At 43.6% G+C, this 25148-nt stretch overlaps 1 protein-coding gene across 1 annotated transcript in view; it reads right to left on the bottom strand.

Moving 5' to 3' along the window:
- Nucleotides 1–4757: 4757 nt before the first annotated feature.
- Nucleotides 4758–25148, bottom strand: part of LOC119410439 (activating signal cointegrator 1 complex subunit 3) — a gene marked incomplete in the record, with an annotated part of 282415 nt that continues 262024 nt past the window's right edge. The window contains 3 exon segments of the mRNA XM_037677348.1: nt 4758–4765; nt 5409–5575; nt 5700–5785. Of these exon segments, the coding sequence (XP_037533276.1) occupies nt 4758–4765; nt 5409–5575; nt 5700–5785 (261 nt within the window).

Consider the following 25148-nt stretch of genomic DNA (forward strand, 5'->3'; position numbering starts at 1 on the left):
AGCCCCTCCTGAAAAAACCTAACCTTGACCCCTCAGTCATGTCCAACTTCCGGCCTGTCTCCAGACTCCCATTCACCTCTAAACTACTGGAAAAAATTGTGGAGTCTCAGTTGAAACAGTTTTTGGGGGATCACGCTATCCTTGAGTTATTCCAATCTGGCTTCAAATCTCTCCATAGCACTGAAACTGCTCTACTGAAGGTTTTTAATGACATTTTCATATCCACAGACGCAGGTGATTCTGTGCTGCTTGTCCTATTGGACCTTACATCTGCTTTTGACACCATCGACCACAATATCCTCATTTCTAGACTGGAGCAGTGGGTGGGCATCACAGGGTCAGCCCTTAAATGGTTTGGGTCCTACCTCTCTGACAGAACCTTCTGTGTCAATATCAAAGATTTTAGTTCGGCATCGACCGCACTCCAGTGGGGGGTACCGCAGGGGTCCATCCTCGGTCCCCTTCTCTTTTCTTTTTTTTTTAAATTTTTATTTATCAGGAGAATATATAATTGACATTACATACATTAAACAGAATTTACATGACTTCTCCAATTTTTTCTTTTTTTTTTCCTTCCCCCTTTCCCCCCTCCCTCCCCTCTACCCCTCCCTCCCCTTCCCCCCTTAACCAAAAACAAGACAAAATAAGGAAAGAAAAAAAAAAGGAGAGAGAAAAAAAAAAAGAGAGAGAGAGGGGGAGGAGGAACGAACAGGAGGGACCCAACAAACCAAAAGGAAAACAGTATTTCAGTCTTTCATTTATCCTCTAAAAACAAGTCACATGGTAATGTAATGAGTCAATCATATCAGTCTATACGCTATGAAGGTAAAGATTTTACATATGACACAAAGGGTGTCCACTTGTGGGTAAATTTTTCTGAACTACCTTTCACTGTTAGTAAAATTTTTTCCATCTTCAAGTATAATCTTACAGTATTAAGCCATTGTGATGTAGATGGTGGTGTGGGAGATTTCCAGGCGAGCAAAATACAACGTCTGGCAAGGAGAGAGCAAAAGGCCAAGACCTCCCCCTGCTGGCGGGATAGATTAAGTGTGGTCCCAGGAACTCCAAAAATGGCAATAAGTGGATCACTTTGAAACTGAATCTTAAAAACTCCTGAGAGTATGGAGAAAAAATATTTCCAAAACCCTTGCAGTTTTGGGCAGAAAAAGAACATATGACTTAAGTTGCAAGGTGAAGTCTGACATCTATCACACTGGTCTGGTATTGAGGGGAACATTTTAGATAAACGTGTTTTTGAGAAGTGTACTCTATTTATTACTTTAAATTGTATTAACTGTAGTCTGGCACATGGTGTACTCTGACGTATGCTGAGAATAACTTTATCCCACCATGAATCTGATAGTTTAACACCTAGTTCACGTTCCCATGCAGTTCTAGTTTTACCCGATGAGTCGGCCTCTATTGCCATAAGTTTTCCATAAATAATTGAAAGAGGAGATTTCAAATTGGGGCTCAAAACTAAGAGTTCAACCCATGGTGGGTCAGTAGGCAAAGTTAGAAAATTTTGAAACTGCGATGAAACGCAATGCCTAATTTGGAAGTAAAGAAACAAATGTGAAGTGGGTAGATTAAATTTAGAAGACAATTCTGAAAAACTAAGAAATAAACCATCTTCGTACAGGTCTCTCATTGTTCTAATACCTTTCTCATACCAAATTCTATAGGCAGCATTATTAGATGCTGGAGAAAAAATGTGATTCTTTAGTAACGGCATTTTATTAGAGGATGATACAAATTTAAAGTGGGACCTAAATTGTGACCAGATCCTGAGTGTTGAGAGCACTATAGGATTTGTAGTAACTGAGGATAATTTAATTGGTAATGATGAATAAATAATTGAAGCGGGCGAAAAAGATGTAGAAATCGACTGAATTTCAAGTTTACACCAAATCAGATCAGGTGAATTTAACCAATAAGTCAGTTTATGGATATGTGAGGACCAGTAATACATTGTAAAATTAGGTAGAGAAAGACCCCCGTTTGTGGTGAACTGTTGTAATAAAGAAAGTCTCATTCTGGGGGCCTTTCCGTTCCATAAAAAAGATGAGACCATCTGATCCAGGGACCTGAAGAACTGTTTGGGCAAGAACAGAGGGATATTTTGATATAAAAACAAAAGTCTAGGTAGCACATTCATTTTGATAATATTAATCCTACCAATCAATGAAAGAGGGAGAGAGTTCCATCTCTGTAAATCTGATGCAATTTGGGAAACTAGTGAGGCATAATTCTGAGAAAACATTGAGGGCAAAGTACGTGTAATATTAATTCCTAAATACCTAAATCCCGAGGGACTGAGCCTAAAAGGGATATCAGAAGGCTTAAGCTTTAAAGCTAATGAATTCACTGGATAGCATTCACTTTTAAGTGAGTTAATTTTATAGCCAGCCCCTTCTCTTTTCTTTATACCTGCTGCCACTAGGTGCTATCTTCCGCAAACACGACATACCCTTTCATTTCTATGCCGATGATTGCCAAATTTACTTCCCCCTGAGGCACAGAGGCACACGCTCTATTCAGCCTCTTCTTGACTGCCTGGCTGACATCCGGGACTGGATGGCTTTAAACTTCTTAAGCTTCAATGAGAAGAAGTCTGAAGTCATGCTGTTCCATCCCAGTGGCTCACTCATGAACCATGACATTGACCTTTTCTCTCTAGCCCCGCTAGAGAAACAAAAGGTCACTAATCTGGGGGTGATAATGGACCCGTCCTTAAAACTCAACAGTCACGTAAACATGATGGTCAAATCCTGTTTTTTTCAGCTGAGACGGCTGTCTAAGCTGAAGCCTATACTCTCCAAAAAGAACCTTGAGACAGTGATCCACGCCTTCATAACATCTAGGCTTGATTACTGCAATTCACTTCTGTTTGGAATCAGTCAGTCCTCCATTGCTCGTCTACAACTGGTCCAAAATGCTGCAGCCCGATTTTTAACTGGTACAGGCTATAGAGAGCACATCACGCCAGTTTTGGCCTCCCTGCACTGGCTACCCATTCACCTTCGGATCCATTTCAAAATTCTCATGTATGTTTTTAAATCACTGAACAGTTCCGCCCCATCCTATCTCACTGATCTTCTGCAGCCATATGTCCCACCGCGCTCTCTGAGGTAAGCAGACCAGATGCTTCTCTCAGTCCCAGAAACCCGTCGTAAGCTCAGGGGTGACAGGGCTTTCTCTGTTGCAGGTCCACGACTGTGGAATGAGTTGCCACTGAGTGTCCGGCAGGCTCCCACACTCTCAGTCTTTAAGTCTCGCTTGAAGACCCACTTCTATTCTCTTGCCTTTAACACGGTGTGATTTGTTTTGGTCCGGTCTGTTCTCTACTCTGTTGGCCATTTTAGTTAGCTTCTGCTGCTATTTGTACCTGTATTTCTATTTTATGTTTTCCTGTCTGCTGTGCATGTTTGGTTCTTTTGTACAGCACTTTGGTTGGCCTTGTTGCTGTTTTAAGTGCTATATAAATAAATTGGTATGGTATGGTATGGTAGGTTTGAAAAACTGATCATGATGAGATAACGCCACTAGATGGTGCAATTGCGATGATAAACTTAATTTTTGACATTGTTTTCTATGAAATAACATATTTTTACAGTTGGGCCATTGAAGAGGAGACCAGAGGAGCTTAATAAATACATAAAATGGGTTTTTATAATATAGATTTTCCAGGGGGTGAACTTGTAACATTTTTCAATCTAAATTGATATTAAATTACAGGGTGGTAGTTAATTACATGGGTGAATTGATTTGTTGGTTAATTGGGAATGTTTTTATATTAGATCACCAGGGGGAGTTGGGAGGTTCTGTTATTTACATACATATGCACGTTAAAACATGTTAAATGTTTAATTCAGATTTTTATTCGCACAAACACATTTTTCAGCTGTGACAGCCTAAACATACCGGCAGTGCTCTGTGCAATTAATTGGATATTATATGATTGAAGGGGAAGGGGGCACAGAGTTTTTTCTTTTTTTTCTTTTCAAGATGGACGCAATGGACCAGGCCTGCCCCTTGGAGTCAAAAAGGGAAGTTCAGGTTCTACAACTGATTAATATATTAGATAAGAACACCTTCTTGCATTAGGATGCCTCCTGCAATTATTAAATCATATTTAGAGCCCAAACTTAGAAAATGTTAGAAATTTCCATTATGTCATTGCACCACACCAGGGAGATGCTGAATTCCTAGGCAGATGTCCAGATGCTGGGTCAGGCGGCCTGAGGCTGGCAGGTCACTCGTTAGCCGTCAGCTCTGGCATCTTATTTTGACCTGAGGCTGCCAGTTCCCGCTTTAGCCAGTAGGCATCTCCCGCCAACATATAAGGAGTAGTTCACATTCAACCAGAGAAAAGTGATTAATTGCTTGCTTATCTGGCGGTATTGAACTGGGAGTTTTTATGCGGGGGAACCCCTTATGGGACCCCTGCCCAGGGAGAGTTGTTAAGATATTTTTAATCTAGACTGGTCCTATGGTTTTGATCTGCTTAAAGACGGGATTATAATGAAATTATGACCCGGTTCTGACTGGGTTAAAGTGGGCCAGCAGCTCTCAAGAGAGTCTCCCTGGGATTTCAATATCAGTCAAATAGTTTAATCTGCTTGCCACATCACGTAGAAAGGCTTTGAAGCACCGTTTCATATTTCCTAACTCATCAGTCCACAAAAGACCACACTTAGCCACGCCCACTCATACACTGATAGGCTGAGCTCCCCTTCTGTGAAAGGCGGAGTCTAGGACCCTATAAAGGAGTAATGAGACGAGACATCGGGGCTCTTCTTCCGGGTCTGTGAACGTGTCACAGACTGTAGAGTCCAGCGCTGTGAATTATAATCTTTTCCTGCCTTTTCTAATCTAATTGATAAAACTTAATTGACGTTTCCTTGATTTATTGATTAGTATAGTGCCACTTCTGAGGGAGGTCCGAGCCGGGGGTAAAGAGGTGGGCTGAAGGGGGTTTCCAGATCCGGTGGCCAGCACCCGTCTTTAACAAGCTATATATTCTGTTGGAGGTTTCTTCCTATTAAAAGGGAGTTGTACCCTACCACTGTAGGGGATAGGAGATTGTGACAAAATGAAGATCTGATGCTTTCTGCTGGCTTCTACAGATGGATCACTTTTTACTAATTGACATTTCATAATCTACTGTAAGTGAATTAATACATTTTGGAATTAAGGGACTGTACTTTGATTCTGAATTGGATTTATGATTTAGATTGTAATTTGGACTTTGTCGTTTCTGCCTAGTTCAGTGAGATTACTTTTGTTGTGAACTGGCACTACAGAAACATATACTGAATTGAATTAAAAAAGCTCCAACAGATGCATTATCACTTTTACCTGACAACTTAAAACCACTGTAGGTAATGTGGCATGAAACATACCAAGCAAGTGGATTTCATCGATGATAAGAATGGCTACTTTCTGAACATAGCTTCGATTTTGCCAGCTTCTGCTCACGCCATCCCACTTCTCTGGTGTGGTGACTATTAGATCAGCTTGCACGATAGCCCTCATGTCTGGAGTCACGTCACCTGTCAGCTCCACCACTCTAAATTACACAAACAGGAAGACTTTCATTCAATAATATTCCGGCAAACAGTAACACTGCCTTCTGACACTGTTGCTGTGCAATGGGATTGTCTTTGAGAAGGTCAACTTTCTGATTTTCATACTTCTTTCCAAGTTTCTCCTCAATCCTGATCTTCCAGTCTTCGATCCTTTCTCTCACCAGGGCTTTTAGGGGGGCAATGTAGACCACCTGAACACGCCACAAAAACAGCAAAGATTAACATTTTATGAAAAAATAAATTAAAATGACAACAAAAATACTTTCAAAGCTCACAGTCCTGCATATCAATAGTAAGTACATCTGTGCTCCAATTCAAGATGGAGCATATGGATCACATTAGATTTACTGCAAATTGTTGTTTGTTAATTTCAGAAGAAGAAATAATCTCCCGGGCTTATTTATGGCATTGTGGCTTGGCTGAAAATAGTGAAGCTAAAAGAGTGAAAAAGTCCTTACTTTTGTCACTCTTAGACAGGGATTAGAGCTGTCATTTCTAGCCCGAGCCCTAAGCCGGTCACACCCTACCCGAATTCGGGGCAGGCCGGGTCATGATAATGTGCTGGATGGGCGGGCCGGGTCGATGTTAGGCCTTTAATTGGGTCAGGATCAGCCACGATCCAATTATATGATAACGTGGCCTGCCTAACATTCACCAGCCGCACACGGCCATTTCACCGTGAGCTGACTGGCCTTGAAAGAGGTAAAAAATTCAGTTAAGCTTCAGATGGGACTATACTGCCAGGAAGTGACCCATCACCCAAATGGACGTTCATTCAGCCGCTGCACTCAGCGGACGTGCACGGCCGACAACCCAAACAGGTGAGATCCCAAAGCAGACATGTCAGAGCGGTCCGCGTGTCTGAGTAATTCAGAAGAATACAGACAGAAACAGGGTTTAAATGCTCTTTGACAGTCATGAAAGGACAAACACCATCTCAGCTCCTATCTTCTGCCCCATTTATTCAGCCGTGTGTCTCCGACAGTTTATAACTAATTAAAAATGTTGGGTTTTTTTCCGGGTTCAGACCTGTAATTTTTTTTCCCCTTGTCCTGTCCAGCATTGTGACACTCAGAATTATTGTCTGAGTGTCAAGGTGAGGCCCACCAGATTTACTTTCACAAGCAGAGCATTATGGCTGGCATTAATGCTCTGCTTGATATATAAATAAAACTTTATTAGAATTTGCTTTGGGTTTGTTTCAGATGTAATGGACATGGGGATGAAAAACAAAGAAGAGAACAAAGCAGAAATGTGGGAGAAGGGTTAAAAGTTAAAGAAGGAGATAGGAATAGAGGAGAGAGAGAGAGAGGTATAAAGAGAACACAAATCAACATCATTGAAGTCTGCCTCTAGACCTGCGGAAAGGAAAAAAAACAAAACAGAGAAACCACAACAACAAGCAACTTATATAATGAGATGTTTCAGCACAGTTGACCTGACTGAAAAATGTTGGATTGTATACCTGGATTACTGAGAATGGACTTTGTTGTTTTCAACCAGTTTGACATGACTGTCAACAAGGAAGAGGGCTGGAAATGGAGGAGGGGGCGTGACAAAGAGACCAACTTATCACCAACATAACTGGTTTGTTCCACTTTGGAGAAAGCTGTTGGGGGAAGAATCAGTTTTGTGTTGTGTGATTCCTTGACTGATGAAGCCTTACAGATCGAAGGGGAAACGTTTCAGCACAAAAAAAAAAAAACTGTCCAGATGACCTGACTGAAAAATATTGGATTGTATACCTGGATTATTGAGCATGGACTTTGTTGTTATATATAATGAGAATTATAATATCATTAGAAAGTATTTTATACAGTACATGGTAATACAAGATGTATTTAGTGGCCACCACAACCCAATGGAGTGTGTATCTGATAAACACCTGGATCTAAACACCTGCGTGAGCATGCTTGTCACTATAAGGTTTCTCCATAAAAATGTTCAATAGTGGATGTGGGGACCAACAGACCCGTCCCCAAAGGACACGATGGTAACACAGGGAAGACCGGAGCCACAGACGCAAAGCGGTCCCCAAGCCCGGAGCTCCGGGAGTCCCCCAACAGAGACACCCGCACCCCCCAGAGAGGGAAGCAAAGGGAAGCCCTGGGCGATCACCAGCAACCACAATGCAGAAACACCAGGAGGCTGCTGCGACGAGTCCACAGGCACCAACGGCAACCCACCCCTCCAGAGTATATCGGCCATGGAAGCCGAGCCCCAAGGTCATACCACCCCCAACAGAGGCCCGACAGAGCCAGGGCACCCAGGCCCTGGCAGGCAGCCACCAGGGTGGGCCTGTAAACACCCCACCACCCAGCCCCAGATGCTGAGAACCGCCAATGCACCGGTGGCAGGGAGGGCCACCACCGTAGGGGAGCATGACAGTGGGGAGTAGACCCCACATTAAATGGATGGTCCAAATTGATCCAAGAGAGGGGACCACCTAAAACCCAACCCGAGACATAAACAGGCACACAGAGAAAGCCCAACCGAGCCTCTGTCGGGTCGTCCATGCGCCCCACCCACCCGACAGTGACCGCATGCCGGCCCCAGGCTGGGGACCAGAGCAGCAGGGTGCAGTAGCTTAGGAAGGCCGGCCCAGTGCACCAAGGACCAGGCACCCCAAAAGCCCCACACCACAGGCCCGGAGAAGCCCCCGCGTGCCGCCCATCCCCCCCCCCCCCCCCACACACACACAGCATGCCCCACCGTGAATGTCACGTCAGGCCAACCAGCCAGCACCCCGCCAAAGCGAAGCAACGCCCCCAACCGCCGCCTTACACCACCAACGACCACACACACACAACCACAGCTGACCCCCACTGGAACCCGGCAGCCACCCCAGCCAAAGGGCCGGCCATCGCAACCAGGTACCCAGGGAGAACTGGAGCAATGGCCCCATCCCCAATCGTCTCCCAAGGCCCAACGCCCACCCACAGCCCAGACCCCAACAAGGCAGCCTACCCATCCTCCCTGCCCCCGACCCTAAATATCAAACGGAGAACGAGGTTGTAAGGAAAAAAAAAATATATATATATATATATAAAAAAAAAAAAATATATATATATATATATATATATATATATATATATATATATAGAGAGAGAGAGAGAGAGAGAGATAAATAATTAACAGGAAGACCCCACTACTCCCTCTTCCCATTCAAATAAGGTGTTGATACATGTTGTTATATAGTGTGTTTAACATGGGGGGGTGAGGCAGCGACCGGCACAGACCCACCCCCTCCCCAGAGAGCAGGCAGTGCCCGTTCACCTCCCCAACCCTTGCCCAGAACCCTAAATATCTACATGCTACATATGAGTGGGCACAGGTCAGGCAGGGCAGCCGGCTTGGGACCCGAAAATCCCAGGTTCGATCCCCAGTCACTGCACATCACGTGGCGTCTCTGGGCAGCACGTCTCATCCCCAAAATGTCCCCCGGGCGCTTTCAATAGCTGCCCACTGCACCACCTGGTGGTGGATGGGTTAAATGCAGAGACTAATTTCGCCATTGTATGGAAACATACAGTGCTGACATTGTGATGACATTATTATTATTATTATTATTATACATGCACGTGTCATGAGAATGTTATATGTGAGTGAGTAGGTTGTTTAATAAAATTGGGGCCCAGGACTCCATGAACCACGGAGATGGAGGATCCTCCCCGCAGCTCAGTAGTGCACCTGAACCCCAAGGCCCTGCTTGAGTGGTGGTGTGATGGAGTGGGTGGAGGAAGACGTCGAAATGAGGAGGAACAACTGAGGTGGCAATGCCCTCCCAGGGGGCCAGCTCCCCCATTGACCCCAATATGCACCCCCCATTCTCCGAAATTCACCAGGGGAGGGAGGCTCCAGTGCATCCGTCCAGGAGTAGGAGGCAGCCGCACCACCAGGGACCCAGGCCACGGACCAGCACATATCCCCGAGGACTGACCAGAACCCGGGCCAGCGACCCAAGCCCCCCTGAGATCTTCCAGACCCCCAACCCGATCCCCAGCTCAACACCCAGCCCCCCAACCAAAGAAGCCACCAAACTCCAGCAGCGACAATCAGCCAGGAGTGCCTGAACAGCCACAGACAGCGCACCACGATGAACGAGAGCGCACCCCCACGCCCACAAAAGGACCGACCAGTCCACCATAGCAACAGCCACAATGAGAGCACCCCACGCAAGGGAGGGCACACGCCTAAAATGCCCAGACACCACCGGGCCAACAGTGCAGAGCCACCTGAGCGAGAGCCCCCAATACACCCCCCACCCAATCACCAGACCACGGCCACAGCCAGGCAAAAAGACACCCAGGCTGAATCCACCCGTCCCCTCCCATGGCCCTTCCTCCCCCCACCAACAGTATCACCCCCCACGATAGAGGCCCCAAAGCCCACCAATGCACCAAGGGCCCCAGGCCAGAGCCAGGCACCAGCGCATGCACTGGCCCAAGACCCCGACAACATGCCCGCCAAGACCCGAGACCCCCGGGTCAAGCCGGGACCCCAGCCCGGGAGTGACACTCCCCCAGAACCCCGAACCCACCCAGGAGCAGCCAGGCTACCAGTCCAGTATCCTGTGCCCACCGGTACAGACCGCCCAGAAGCCTGCATGCAGCCAGCAGAGGTCAACGCCCAGAACCACCAAAGTCACCTCCCCAGTCAAGCGCCATTGCCCCAGGCCCACGACCCCCCCCCCCATGCCCCCAGCTTCGATACCCCCCCCACATCAACAATGATACCCCACGGGACAAAATCAAAGGGGTTCACCCACCTCCACTACGTGTTGGAGTCGATCAAAAAAGCCCAGAGAGATTGGTCTGATGTGGAGGTACAGGCTGTCTCAAGACTGATGTAATCCAACAAAAGTTCTTTATACTGTTTAATACTAAGAGTATTTTTATTTTTCCAATTCATCAGTAAAGTTTTTTTTGCTATACATAAAGCAGTAAAAATCATGTGAATTGACTTTGTCTCCAAGGTGACATCATCTAAGTGGCCCAATAAGCAACCTGACGGAGTGAGTGGAATATTACATCTCAGACACTTTTGATAAGTCTTCACATATCCGGCACCAAAACCTCTGAACAGGTGGACAGAACCAAAATGTGTGGATGTAATTGTCAGGAATATTGTCTGTGCACTGTGAGCAAATATTAGATGATGCAAAACCCATCCTGAACATCCGCTGACCTGTGTACTGTACTCTATGAAGGATTTTGTATTGTATTAAATGTAAATTGGGGTTTTTAATCATCTTAAAAGATCTTAGACATATCTGAGACCAGCAGTTTTGGTCAAAGTTGACTGACAAGTCTGTCTACTCAGCCTCAACATTGAAGTGTACAGAAAACCAACCCATACAGACCAGTATCTTATGTTTGACTCTCACCATCCACTGGAACACAAACTCTCTGTCATCAGAACATTACAGCTGTAGATGAACATATGCTGATATATATTCATAAATTAAACGGATTCTTTCATTTTTCTGGACTGTATAATGTACGTGCGTTGAACAATTAAAAATGTAACATGAGACGTTAATTATCTTTGACCCATCAAAATGAACGTGGTCATTTATTTTCAGAATCAAAATTTTAACATCACACATGTACATTAATTGGCAAAAATTGAAAATAACAACATAATTAATCAGCTTTACAACCAGGAAAACCATACGGCCATGATTTTCCGTTGCTTCACCACAGACATTTCTGAAAAATATCTGGATTAATTTGCTAGCAGATAGGAGAATTTTAAAGATGGGAAATGAAGTTTAAGTTGAGAGAGATAGGGAGGGAATTTGTCTGTTATAACCAGAAACAGCACGCTCCTTCTAGACCAGCTTGACCCAACGGTACACTTTGGTTGAGAACGACTCTTTTACCTTTGCAGATGATAGTTCAGCGTTGGTGTAGAGCTTTCCTTTGTAGTGAACTTAACCTGATGTCAAAACTAAGCCTAAGGTCAAAACCCTTGACCTTAAGAACCTTGTGGGACAGGAACTGTCATTTCATTGATTTGAATCCAGAAATACAGGTTCACCCATCCTGAGACTCTCTTTCTTGAAAATCAAGTGGAAGAACACTCTCTTTTTATTATCATTACTATTTTACAATGTCGATAATCAAAGTGTCTTAGTTCAAACCATTTTAGATGTTGTAGTGAACTAATCAATTTTATTAACTGTGAAACAGTGTAATGATTTTTTGATGCTTATGCAGAGTTAGAATTCATGTTGAGGTCTGTTACAGATTTTTATGCATTTTCTGATTTCTGTCTTTGAATGAGCAAGTGTGCGTTTTCTAAGGTCAGGAGTCGAAGCAGACATGTGTTGGAACAACTGTCTTGTTTACATCCTCTCAGACGTCAACGGAGTTGGCACCTGTTTCTAAAACTCGCCAAAACAAACTCTCTCTGTCTCTGAGAACAGTTTAATCTGTTCCATAACAATTCTTGCTCTTTTCTGACTTCTAGTAACCTCTGACATCACAAAACACACCCCTGTCTGGTTGATATTACCCAATAAGGGACGCTCAAATATACCGGAAATAGAGCTCTTTAAAATGCCGGTACTTCCTAGTTCTCTGAAGTTCAGTTCTGCGTGGAGAAGTTCAGTTCGGTGAAGCTTCTGAGGAGTTCGGTTCTGCGCTGAGAAGTTGTTTGGGAGAACAGAAGTCCAGCATGATAAGGCTCCTCCGAGTTGGATTATAATATCCTCCACCTCTGAGTGGAACTTCTGAAGTACCCCACTCATGTGAAGTCTATTGCTGATGTGAGCTGGTGTCGGACGGAATCTCGTCACTACTTCGGACGAGTCACAGCCATCCTATGGAGACGCTGGACAGGTAGCGTTAACTGGACCTCCATATCTGCTGATTAATCTTCAGAAAGGTAATGAGTCAAGTTTCCTACCGAAGCGTACCGAGGAAAGCTGGGTTCTGATGGAGAGTGTCGGTTCTGGTGAACACTTCCCCTCACATACCATCTTTTACTCCCTTTAAACTCCATCTTTCCATCTTTAAATTCTTCTCTCAAGTAGAAATCCTTCCAGATATTTTAGAAATGTCTGTGTAAAGTGCTCATCCACCGCCGTGTGGATAATTGATCATAATTGTACAGTTTTCATAAATGTCTGTGGTGAAACAACGGAAAATCATGGCCGTATGGTTTTCCTGATTGATTGATTATGTTGTTATTTTCATATTTTGCCAAATTAATGTACATGTTTGATGTTAAACTTTGATTCTGTAAATAAATGACCGCATTCATTTTGATGGGTCAAAGATAAATGACGTCTCACGTTTGCATTTCATTAAATTCAATGCACGTTTTATTCAGTCCAGAAAAATGAGGAATCCGTTTTAATTGATGAATATTTTGCAGCATCTGTTCATCTACACCTTTCAACTCTTTCAGCGTCTCCGTAAGAACAGCTAAACCTCGGGAGTCGTGAGATCATCCAGAACAGACATTTCATAATTCCCTGATCTTCTCTCGTTCAGCTTATTTTTTCTTCCTCCAGCATCCTGAATTCCAGCCTTCTGAACTCTGGAACTGCTGTGAACTAGGAAGTGCTGCACCTTTTAAAAAGGGTCACTTCCGGTTCATTTGAGGACTTTTTGATTGGTCGATGGACCAAAACAGAGGTGTGTTTTGTGATGTAAGGTGTTATTAAAAAGTCAAGGAAAAAGATTAAGATTGTTTAAGAACAGACAAAAGATATCATGAAGAACTCAGACTTGGTGGAGTTAATTCTCTAGTATCTTGCTGTAAAAGTTAAACATGACATTTCTTTTTCAGTAAACTTGCAGTTGACCGAAACTTGAACTTTGACCAACTTACACAACTTGCTCATTTCAAACAGACGATCAAGAAATTGAATCATTACTCTGTAACATATTCCAACTTGATTTCCACTTTGAATGAGGATTAAAAATCGTTATTACTGTTTCACAGTTGATTTAAAAATGAGTAGTTCACTTCAACATTTAAACATTGTTTGAACTAACACAATTTGATTATCAAACATTTGCATCGGGCCGAACGCGTCCCCACAAAGACAGAAGGGAAGGAAAAGGAACAGAAACAAATCCAAGATGCTCTTCAAACTTGTGGATATCCCAACTGGGCTTTTGTCAAGTCAGCGAGGAAATTTACAAAACACACTAATAAACAGAAAAAGGAGAACAACAGACGGAAAAACATTGTCATCCCTTATGTTGCTGGAGTATCAGAGAAATTCAGAAGGATTTTCAACAAACACAAGATCCTAGTACATTTCAAACCCAGCAGGACTCTCAGACAGAGACTGGTCCACCCTTAGGACAAAACACCCATACACAAACAGAGTGGTGTAGTGTATGCGGTCCAGAGCAGCGAGGACTGTCCAGACCTCTACATTGGAGAAACTAAGCAGCCTCTTCACAGATGCATGGCTCAACACAGGAGAGCCAGCTCTTCAGGACAAGATTCAGCTGTTCACCTCCACCTCACAGAGAAGGGACACTCTTTTGAGGACCAAAATGTGCACATTTTGGACTGAGAACACAGATTGTTTGAGAGGGGGTGAAGGAAGCAATTTATGTAAAAAGGGAAAAGCCGTCTCTTAACAGAGGAGGAGGCCTCAGATTTCCACTTTCAAAAACATATAATACAACTTTAAGGGGCCGTTTACATGGCGTGTATTTTGAGTGCATCCGCCGATCTCTCTCTGCGGTTCTGCTGATCATTTACACGACATCAGTGGCCCCCCTCTTGAATCCAGAGGTTTATGAACCCACCTTCCAGAGTGGAGGCTTTTCGCTGGCCACCCGCTGATAATGTAAACATCTCCCGCTGAGGCTTTGTGTTAAACCACATGCACACACGCACGCGCGGACAGACGCTATATTTCTATCAACATGGCGGCGGATACACTGCTTTCAGAACTACAACTGATGGAATATATTTTTAATCTCGTAGTTAATCTACGTCAGATTCCAGGTGCTGTGACCGACATCTGTGTTGGAAGAGACACAATCTGATCCAGTTCTGTCACTGTTTATAGAACGTGGCAAGCGCCTACGTTGCACTGCACTATAACATACTAAATGTGCTAAATAATAACAGTTTAATAATAATAAACAGTTTTTACATTAGTGTGCAAGATATAATGAAGCTCTGAGCTAAATTAAGCTATCTGGACATTATGTAATTCAAATTTAAAATGATACTAAACATATAGCGTGAACATTAAAGTAGAAAACGAAGACATCAGGTTTAATTTTTATTTATTTTTCAACACCACAAACTGTAAGTCACACAAACACTGATAATTAAACTGAACACACTATTAAAAACAAGTTAACTGAACTTGAATGGATTGAATAAAAGAACTGAGGGGAATTTAAAAAAAATAGTTCATCCAACATCTCTCTTCGACATCCTCCTGCACTGCACCTGGGCCAAGCCTCGTTCAGAACCGGTCCGCCTGGTGGGAGACAGCTTCTTCTTCTTTCAGAAAAAAATAAAAACTCAGTTGGTTGTTTTGTAACCGAAGTAAACACAAACTAACATTATTAAGAACATTGGTTTACCTGCTGTAAAACAGCTACTGATTATCACAGAGTAAAGTCCGACATCGTCGACTTGGTTCTGATCCACTCAGCGACCGGTGTGGAGCTGTTAGACGAAGCGGTCCCGCTTGGCGTCAAATCTGTCGACTCTTATCCAAAATCCAGCCAGAATCCAGCTTTAACTTGTTGTTACGTTGTTGTTAGCTGAACTTTTTAGCTCACAGGAAAGGAGAGTGCCGAGACAGCATGCATGCGCATTAGGTGAAGGTACAAAATTCACAGCGCCATCTAATGACCTGGCATGGTAACTACAGTGGATTCGGGAGGGCAGTGGGGAATCCTCTGGATGCATGTAAACCCAAAATCCAACCGTGTCAACGCAAATCTTTTCCTCTAAATAACATACGAAAAAACCTACGTTTCCCCCCATCGTGTCCATGTAAATAGGGCCTAAGACTGATTCCCAGCCGGTTTTCACACATGATGGGAACAGAGGGGCCTCGTCTGTGAATTAGAGTAACAAAGACTTTAAGAAACCCCTACTGTTAAGGTGTTTAGGTGTGAATTGCCAACCTACATATGTTGTGTGTCTTATCTCACTCAGCCTTATAACCTGAATCTCTCACTCGCTGCTGTTTGAATTGAGAAAGCTCCTCGGATGAGGAGCAAAACGTCTTCTGTTACAAATAAAGTCCAGTTGTTTTTGTATTGAACATTTATTGAATTCATCATGTCCTAGATGAATGAGAATCTTCACCAGCACAAGTATGTCTCCCATTTTACAATGTGAAGGGATATTGATTCATCTATTTCAATGAGTGTCCGGTAAACCTTATATAAAAATTTGGGAGGGTTAAGATTAAGGAATTCTAATACACTTGGTGGTATTTCAATTCTAGTGTTATTAAGGTTAAATTTATTTTTGTTATAGATTTAATTTGTTGATATTCTAAAAAATTATTCTTATCAATCCCATATTGTGTTATTAATCTGTTAATGGGATATAGTCTACTTCCTCATACAAACCGGATTCCAAAAAAGTTGGGACACTAAACAAATTGTGAATAAAAACTGAATGCAATGATGTGGAGATGGCAAATGTCAATATTTTATTTGTAATATAACAGATGACAGATCAAAAGATTAATCTGAGTAAATGTAACATTTTAAAGGAAAAATATGTTGATTCAAAATTTCACAGTGTCAACAAATCCCAAAAAAGTTGGGACAAGTAGCAATAAGTGGCTGGAAAAAGGAAATTGAGCATATAACGAACAGCTGGAAGACCAATTAACACTAATTAGGCCAATTGACAATACGATTGGGTATAAAAAGAGCTTCTCAGAGTGTCAGTGTTTCTCAGAAGCCAAGATGGTAAGAGGATCACCAATTCCACCATTGTTGCGAAGAAAGATAGTGCAACAATACCAGAATGGTGTTACCCAGCGTAAAATAGCAAAGACTTTTAAGTTATCATCATCAACTGTTCAGAACATCATCAAAAGATTCAGAGAATCTGGAACAATCGCTGTGAGTAAGGGTCAAGGCCGTAAAACTCTACTGGATGCTCGTGATCTCCGGGCCCTAAAACATCACTGCACCTCAAACAGGAATGCCACTGTCAAGGAAATAACAGAATGGGCTCAGGAATACTTCCAGAAAGCATTGTCAGTGAACACAATCCACCGTGCCATCCGCCGTTGCCAGCTGAAACTCTATAGTGCAAAGAGGAAGCCATTTCTAAGCAAGCTCCACAAGCTCAGACATTTGCACTGGGCCAGGGGTCATTTAAAATGGAGTGTGGCAAAATGGAAGACTGTTCTGTGGTCAGATGAGTCACAATTTGAAATTCTTTATGGAACACTGGGACGCCATGTCATCCGGACCAGAGAGGACAAGGATAGCCCAAGTTGTTATCAACGCTCCGTTCAGAAGCCTGCATCACTGATGGTATGGGGTTGCATGAGCGCTTGTGGCATGGGCAGCTTGCATGTCTGGAAAGGCACCATTAATGCAGAGAACTATGTTCAGGTTCTAGAACAACATATGCTCCCATCTAGATGTCATTTCTTTCAGGGAAGACCCTGCATTTTTCAACATGATAATGCCAGACCACATTCTGCAGCAATCACAACATCATGGCTATGTAGGAGAAGGATACGGGTACTGAAATGGCCAGCTCTTTCACCTATAGAGAACATTTGGCGCATCATAAAGAGGAAGGTGCGACAAAGAAGGCCCAAGACGATTGAACAGTTAGAGGCCTGTATTAGACATGAATGGGAGAGCATTCCTATTTCTAAACTTGAGAAACTGGTCTCCTCTGTCCCCAGACGTCTGATGAGTGTTGGAAGAAGAAGGGGGGATGCCACACAGTGGTAAAAATGGACTTGTCCCAATTTTTTGGGGATTTGTTGACGCCATGAAATTTGGAAACAACAGATTTTTCCCTTAAAATGATACATTCTCTCAGTTTAAACGTTTGATCTGTGATTTGTGTTCTATTCTGAATAAAATATTAATGTTGGCACCTCCACATCATTGCATTCAGTTTTTATTTACAATTTGTTTAGTGTCCCAACTTTTTTGGAATCTGGTTTGTATATATGTTCCAAATATTCGATTCCTTTACACCTCCAACCTGAGAAGTTTATCATATTATTCTATTGTAGGATGTAAGGGTTGTTCCAGATGGGTGTGTGTCTGCATGGAATTTGTGAAGACTCTGTCATTTTAAGAAACTCCCACCAAGCTGTCAGAGAGGAGCTGATATTGATGCTTTTAAAGCATTTCTATCGTTTTATGTTTGAGCTAATGAATGGAAAGTCCAAAATCATTATATTATAGCAAAGTGTCTGTTCTACGTCTACCCAGAGTTCATCAAGGGGTGTGTGTTTTATCCATCTTGAGATGTATTCTAGCCTGTTGGCTAGAAAGTAATAATAGAAATTGGGTAGCTCTAGTCCTCCTTTATCTTTGGTCTTCTGTAGTGTTTTTAGTTTAATACGTGGGGGTTTATCTTTCCAGAGAAATTTAGAGATGGAGGAGTCCAGGGATCTAAACCAGTCAGATGATGGTTTATTTGGGATCATTGAGAATAGATGGCAAGATCATTGAGAATAGATAGCAAGATCATCCTCAATTTTCTTTAAAAGTGGTATGTGGTTTAGTTTTGTTAAATCTGCCAGTCTAGGAGCGATTTTGATACCCAAGTACGTAATATTCCCTGACTGCAGTTTTGTAGTAAGTGAATTGTTGAAATAGCAATTAATTGGTAGAACTGTGGATTTTATACAGTTTATAGAGTCCAAAAAAGTTAAATCTGGTCCTCTGGACATTCAAAAAAACAAAAAACAAAACAAAGCAAAAAAAATAAAAAAGAAATGTTTCGTCTCTCATCCGAGAGACTTCCTCAGTCTGAGTTGCTGTGTTCAGCTCAGTCTCTTAAATGGCACCTTCTCAGAGTGGATCAACCAGTTTGCTGCTGACAAAGTAGCATCATTCAGGAGCAAGGCAGAAGGAGAAATCCTTCACAAGACAGGCTCTTGAGCTATGTGGATATCCTAACTGGGCCTTCCTGAAAGCAGAGAAGAAACCCAAACAGGACTCCAGTCAGCCATCAGGTGAAAAGGAGGAACCCAGACACAGATCAGTGGTCATTCCGTATGTTGAGGGAGTATCAGAGAAACTGAGACGTTTATTTTCTAAACATAGCGTCCCAGTGGCTTTTAAACCCCAAAATACATTACGGCAAAGACTGGTTCATCCCAAAGATCCAGTCCCCCGGCACAAACAGAGTAATGTTGTGTATGCTGTTCAGTGTCAGGAGGGCTGTGATCAGTCTTACATTGGGGAAACTAAACAGCCACTGGCCAAAAGGATGGCCCAGCACAGAAGATCAACATCATCAGGCCAGGATTCTGAGGTCTACACTCATCTCCAGGCCAGCGGTCACTCTTTCAGGGATAAAGATGTTCACATCCTGGACAGAGAGGAACGATGGTTTGAGAGAGGAGTAAAGGAGGCCATCTTTGTGAAAAGAAATCGTCCATCATTAAACAGGGGTGGAGGCCTCCGGGTTCAACTGTCCCCCTCTTACAATGCTGTGATTGCTAGTATCACTCAGCCCTCTGTGAACAGTAAACAGCCATCAGGTGCTAATGACCCATTGTTAGGCTGATGGTCCTTCTTGAGCATGTGATCAGCTGGTTTTGGTTGTCAGCAGCAAAACTGGTTGATCCACTCTGAGAAGGTGCTATTTAAGAGACTGAGCTGAATACAGCACCTCAGACTGAGGAAGTCTCTCGGATGAGAGACGAAACGTTTCTACATTTTTTTGTTGTTTTGTTTTGTTTTTTTGAATGTCCAGAGGACCAGATTGAACTTTTTTAGATAATTAAAATATCCCTTATAAAAATTTTTCAGAGAAGATAATACAATGACTCTTTGTTTAGGATGTGTGACACCACGCTGATACAAACAAAATGGGTTTCTTTGAATCAACTTCAACTGGGGGGTTAGTTTCCTTTATTGTCATGGTGACAAGTCTCTGTTGATAAAGCAAAGTGAAGTTCTTTGATGAAGATATCTTTTTAAAGGACACAAAGTCTGGCGACTCAGGATAAATAGTAATTGGTAAATGGACTGTACTTATATAGCACATTTCTATCTTATTTCAAGATACTCAAAGCGCTTTACACTACAATCTGTGTCCTCATTTACCCATTCATACAGCACTCTACTAGATCTCTACGAAGATAATTGAACAAATCATTCTAAAGAGACTAAGCAGTGCTTTGGATCACATTCATACACTGATGGGACACACATCAGAGGCTATGAGGGGTTCAGTGTCTTGCCCAGGGACACTTCAGCATGTGACTGCTGGTGGATTCGAACCCCCAACTCTTGCATTGGAGGACGACTGCTCTAACCACTCAGCCACAGCCACCCCGTGTAGAGGGTTACTTAACACAAAAGGGGGTTCCACATGTCAGGGTGGTCCAAGGGAGGTTTAACACACAGGAAGGGAGGGGTAGAAGAAACGCAGTATCTCTGAGGATGCTCTGTCTCTTTGATCAGGCTTGGCTGGATGGATGCTACATATGTGTGGCAGACCAAATAGAAGAGAGTTGCAGTAATAAAATCGAGAAATGACAAAGCTATGGACCAGGATAGAATCAGAGTGCAGGGAGAGGAATGGACGGAGACGGTTGATTTTTCGAAGGTGGAAATACGGACTGGGTAATATTATTGATGTGAGAGTGAAAAGAGAAAGTGCTGTCATGAATGACACCCAGACTCTTGACGTGAGGGGAGGAAGAAACCAAGGAGCTGTGGTGAGGGAAAACAATTAACTTTAGATATGGTGGATTTAGTGCCAATGAGTAGAAACTCTGTTATATCACTGTTTAATTTAAGGAAGTTAGATGTAAACTACGATCTCAAGACATTTTAACAGAGGACGAATGGAGAAAGAACTTTTAGGTTTTAAGGGCAGATAAATCAGAGAATCATTAGCATAATAATGAAATGAAAGACCATGCTACCTCAGGATGCACCCCAAAGGGAGCAGACACAAAGTAGAAATTAATTTAAGTTCCAGGCTGTACAGCAACAAAACAAAGATTACGAAGAGGGATGAATATATTTGCAATTCATCCATCCATTATCTTTTACCCACTTCTTCCACTTTGGGTCACGGTGGTTGCAGGTGCCCATGTCCAGCAATCACTATGCAAGGGGCGGGGTACACCTTGGACAGGTCGCAAGTCTATCACAGGGCCCAAAGTTAAATAAGGTCCTCTGGACATTCAAAAAAAAAAAAAAAAACCCAAAAAATTGTAGAAATGTTTCTTCTTTCATCTGAAAGACTTCCTCAGTCTAAGGTGCTGTATTCAGTTCAGTCATAAATAGCACCCTCTAGCAATGGATAGTAAAAAGGAAAAGTACCGAAAAGAAAAAAAAAACAGCTAGATTATAAGGCGGTGTAGAAAACTAAAAACAGGAACATGTCTGCATTGGTTTTTGCCATGAACTTAGCAGAAGTTTAAAGCCACTTAGCGAGGTCAAGGTCAAGAGCTTCAGATATTTTTATAGGATATTCCAGGAAACAGGAGCAGCGTAGGAGAAGGCCCTTTTTCCTAGTTCAGTCCGCACTGAGGGGACACTGCATGTAATAATGTCCTGGGAGCGCAAGCTGTAGCTGCACTCATGCAGAGACATGCAGGAGGACATGCATGAAGGCAGCAGACCAAGAACTGATTTAAAGATGAAAATGTACCAATGAGAGAGTCTGCGTGAAGTTAATGATGTCCATCTAAAAAAGTTAAATCTGGTCCTCTGGACATTCAAAAAAAAAATGTAGAAACATTTTGTCTTTCATTCGAAAGACTTCCTCAGTCTGAGATGATGTATTCAGCTCAGTCTTATATATAGCACCCTCTTGCAGTGGATCAACCAGTTTGCTGCTAACAGCCAAACCAGCTGCTCACATAATCAAGGAGGACCATCAGCCTAACTTCTGATATGGGGGCCAATATTATAGGCTGAAACATGGGTGTGCTATGGGGTCTCCAGTTTCTCCTATTGTGGCCAACCTGTACATGGGGGAAGTGGAAAAGAGAGCCTTGACGTCCATTTCAGGGACACCACCAAGTCACTGGTTCAGGTATGTTGATGACACCTGGGTTAAAATTAAATGTCAGGAAATCCAACATCCAACATTTCACTGATCACATCAGCTCTGTGGATAAATACATCAAGTTCACACAAGAAGATGTAAAAAATGACAGGCTGGTTTCTTGGACTGTGAGGTCACAGTTTCACTTCAATTCCGGCGAGCTGATGGACGGCAGCTCCCTCCGACTTCTCTGCAGTCTTTTATCATCAAACTGACACGTTTTTTTCGAACCGGACTAAAGTTGGTCCTCCTTCCAACCGAATTCGGTGTTCAGTGACTCAGAGAGACGGACGGGACCGTCCAAAAATATATTTTGGTCCAGGACCGGCCGCTCCCACCCCACCGGTCACTCTGAGCGCACCCTGCCGGCCAGGTGACCCCTCGAGCTGGGGAGTCGTCGCACGAAGGTTCAGTGTTTTTTCTCTCTCTCTCTGGACCTCAACAAACTCTTATCTGGACCTTTGTGGTTCTACCTGGTTCCGACAAAAATCGCCGGGTGGTATTTCGCTGGTTTTCTGCTGGACTGGCCCTTGTGGTGTCTTCATAGGTGTGGGGGAAGTGTACCTGTGACCCTCGAATTGGACCAGAACCGAACCGAGGTGGCTGTGGGGGACTTTGTCTTCAACAGAGCCGGTCTCAGCTTCAGTAAGCAGCCCGTTACTTTTACCGAAGGATTGTCCATCTCCGTGGAATCGCTGTGTTAACATGGAGGAGACGCTCCGGTGCTTTGAAGCACCTCCGGACCGGAGCAGAACCGCGCCGCCGGACCGGAGCAGAACCGGGCCAGGGACATCTTCAGCCTCTTCGTCTCTCGTGCTATGGAGCGCCGGAGCCGGACTGGAGCAGAATCGGACCGGACCAGTGACGACTTCAGCCTTAGCCTCTCAAGTCAGTCTCGTTTTTCACCGGGGGTGCCTCTCGTGCTGTCGGGTGCAGAGGTGTCATGCAGAGAAGCAGAGGAGCAGCGTGAAGGAGCAGCGTGAAGGAGCAGCGTGGAGGAGCAGGGCTGCGTGGTGCTCGAGAGAAGTTCGGAGTTTGTATCGGAGTTGCTCAGGCCTCCATCCAAACTCACTTGGATAATAATTAATTTTATTCCGGATCACGCTGTTGTCCCCTGTTGACCTGAAACGAGCTAGGATCATGCCTTTCACTTCAGGAGGATTTTCTGACAGCTTGCTCTGCTATATGCTGCGAATTATCTATTTCTGTTTCGGCCTGTTGATTCTGGACCCAGCTTCTGTTTCCCATGGGAGCATCCATCCATCCATCCATCCTCACTGGGCGGCCGGAGCCCCCCTCAGCCCAACACAAACTGCAGTTGGGCCACCTGGTGGGGTTTGTTTGCCCATTTGAACTATGATGTTTTATGGTCTGAAACTTTTCTGCATCATTCATATTACTGTCACTATTTTCAGTTCTCAAATTATCTGGAGTCACTGAATCTTGTTAATACACCTGAATCTGCCCATCACTGCAACTTTCACTGCTTTTGGGTTCTGAACGATCATGTCTTCATTAATGTTTCTCATGGTTCGATTATGGGGGCTAATTGTCACACTTTTAACTCCTGTAATTACACTTCAGTCACAAAAAAATCAAGGAAATGTCTGATAATAATGTTGTTACTGCTCTCAGGGATTCAGCCCAACCTTGGACCCCCCACTATTTACAGCACACCAAATGACTTTAAGAACGTGTCTGGGCTTCATTTTCTGCATGTAAATGCTCGTAGCCTTCTGAGAAAACTTGATGCCTTGAAAATTCTGTTCAATTCTTCTGGGGCAGATTTTATCTTCATCTCTGAAACCTGGCTCAACAAATCTGTTCTCAATAATGACCTGGCAAGCAATGGATTTAACATCTACCGCTGTGATCGTCAAAAAAAAAGGGGGGGGGTGTCGCTGTTTACATCAGAGATTCTTTGGTTGCTAGTCCTGTGTCTTCTAAAACAATTCCAAACCAACTTGAAGCCTTATCTGTAGACACCTTGAATGGAGGCCAGATCTTAATTGTAGTCTGTTTCTTACTGCCCACCTTCAGCATCACCTGAGGCTCTGTCTGCCCTGATGGAATTTCTTGGTAATTTAAAATTCAAAGAGAACCTTTTGGCTGGAGACTTCAACAATGATTGGTGTAAGTCGACCCCCCTCTGTGATAAATTCAAGGAATGTTGCCTGTCTCTCAATCTTACCCAATTGATCAACTCTCCCATTAGATTAAACAAAAACCGTCCTGAAAAATCCTCCATCGTAGACCTGTTTCTAACTAATATGCCTCACAAATTCCCTGGTACAGGTGTATTTTCCAATATCCAAAAAAGTTCAATCTGGTCCTCTGGACATTCAAAAAAAGAAAAAACAAAACAAAGCAAAAAAATCTAGAAACGTTTCGTCTCTCATCCAAGAGACTTCCTCAGTCTGAGGTGCTGTTTTCAGCTCAGACACTTAAATAGCACCTTCTCAGAGTGGATCAACCAGTTTGCTGCTGACAACCAAAACCAGCTGATCACATGCTCAAGAAGGACCATCAGCCTAACAATGGGTCATTAGCACACTGATGGCTGTTTACTACTCACAGAGGGCTGAGTGATACTAGCAATCACAGCAATGTAAGAGGGGGACAGTTGAACCCGGAGGCCTCCACCCCTGTTTAATGATGGATGATTTCTTTTCACAAAGATGGCCTCCTTTACTCCTCTCTCAAACCATCGTTCCTCTCTGTCCAGGATGTGAACATTTTCATCCTTGAAAGAGTGGCCGCTGGCCTGGAGATGAGTGTAGACTGCAGAATCCTGGCCTGATGATGTTGATCTTCTGTGCTGGGCCATCCTTTTGGCCAGTGGCTGTTTAGTTTCCCCGATGTAAGACTGATCACAGCCCTCCTGACACTGAACAGCATACACAACATTACTCTGTTTGTGCCGGGGGACTGGATCTTTGGGATGAACCAGTCTTTGCTGTAATGTATTTTGGGGTTTAAAAGCCACTGGGACGTTATGTTTAGAAAAATAAACGTCTCAGTTTCTCCGATGCCCCCTCAACATACGGAATGACCACTGGTCTGGGTCTGGGTTCCTCCTTTTCACCTGATGGCTGACTGGAGTCCTGTTTGGGTTTCTTCTCTGCTTTCAGGAAGGCCCAGTTAGGATATCCACATTACTCTAGAGCCTGTTTTGTGTAGGATTTCTCCTTCTGCCTGGCTCCCGAGCTAGTGGGGATGCTGTCTGCTCTGTGATACAGAGTCCTGATGACTCCTAACTTGTGCTCCAAAGGGTGATGGGAGTCAAACTGCAAATACTGGTCTGTGTGGGTGGGTTTG

The sequence above is a fragment of the Nematolebias whitei genome, chromosome 5 (genome assembly GCF_014905685.2).
Source record: "Nematolebias whitei isolate Nwh7 chromosome 5, NemWhi1, whole genome shotgun sequence".
Taxonomy (NCBI): Eukaryota; Metazoa; Chordata; class Actinopteri; order Cyprinodontiformes; family Rivulidae; genus Nematolebias; species Nematolebias whitei.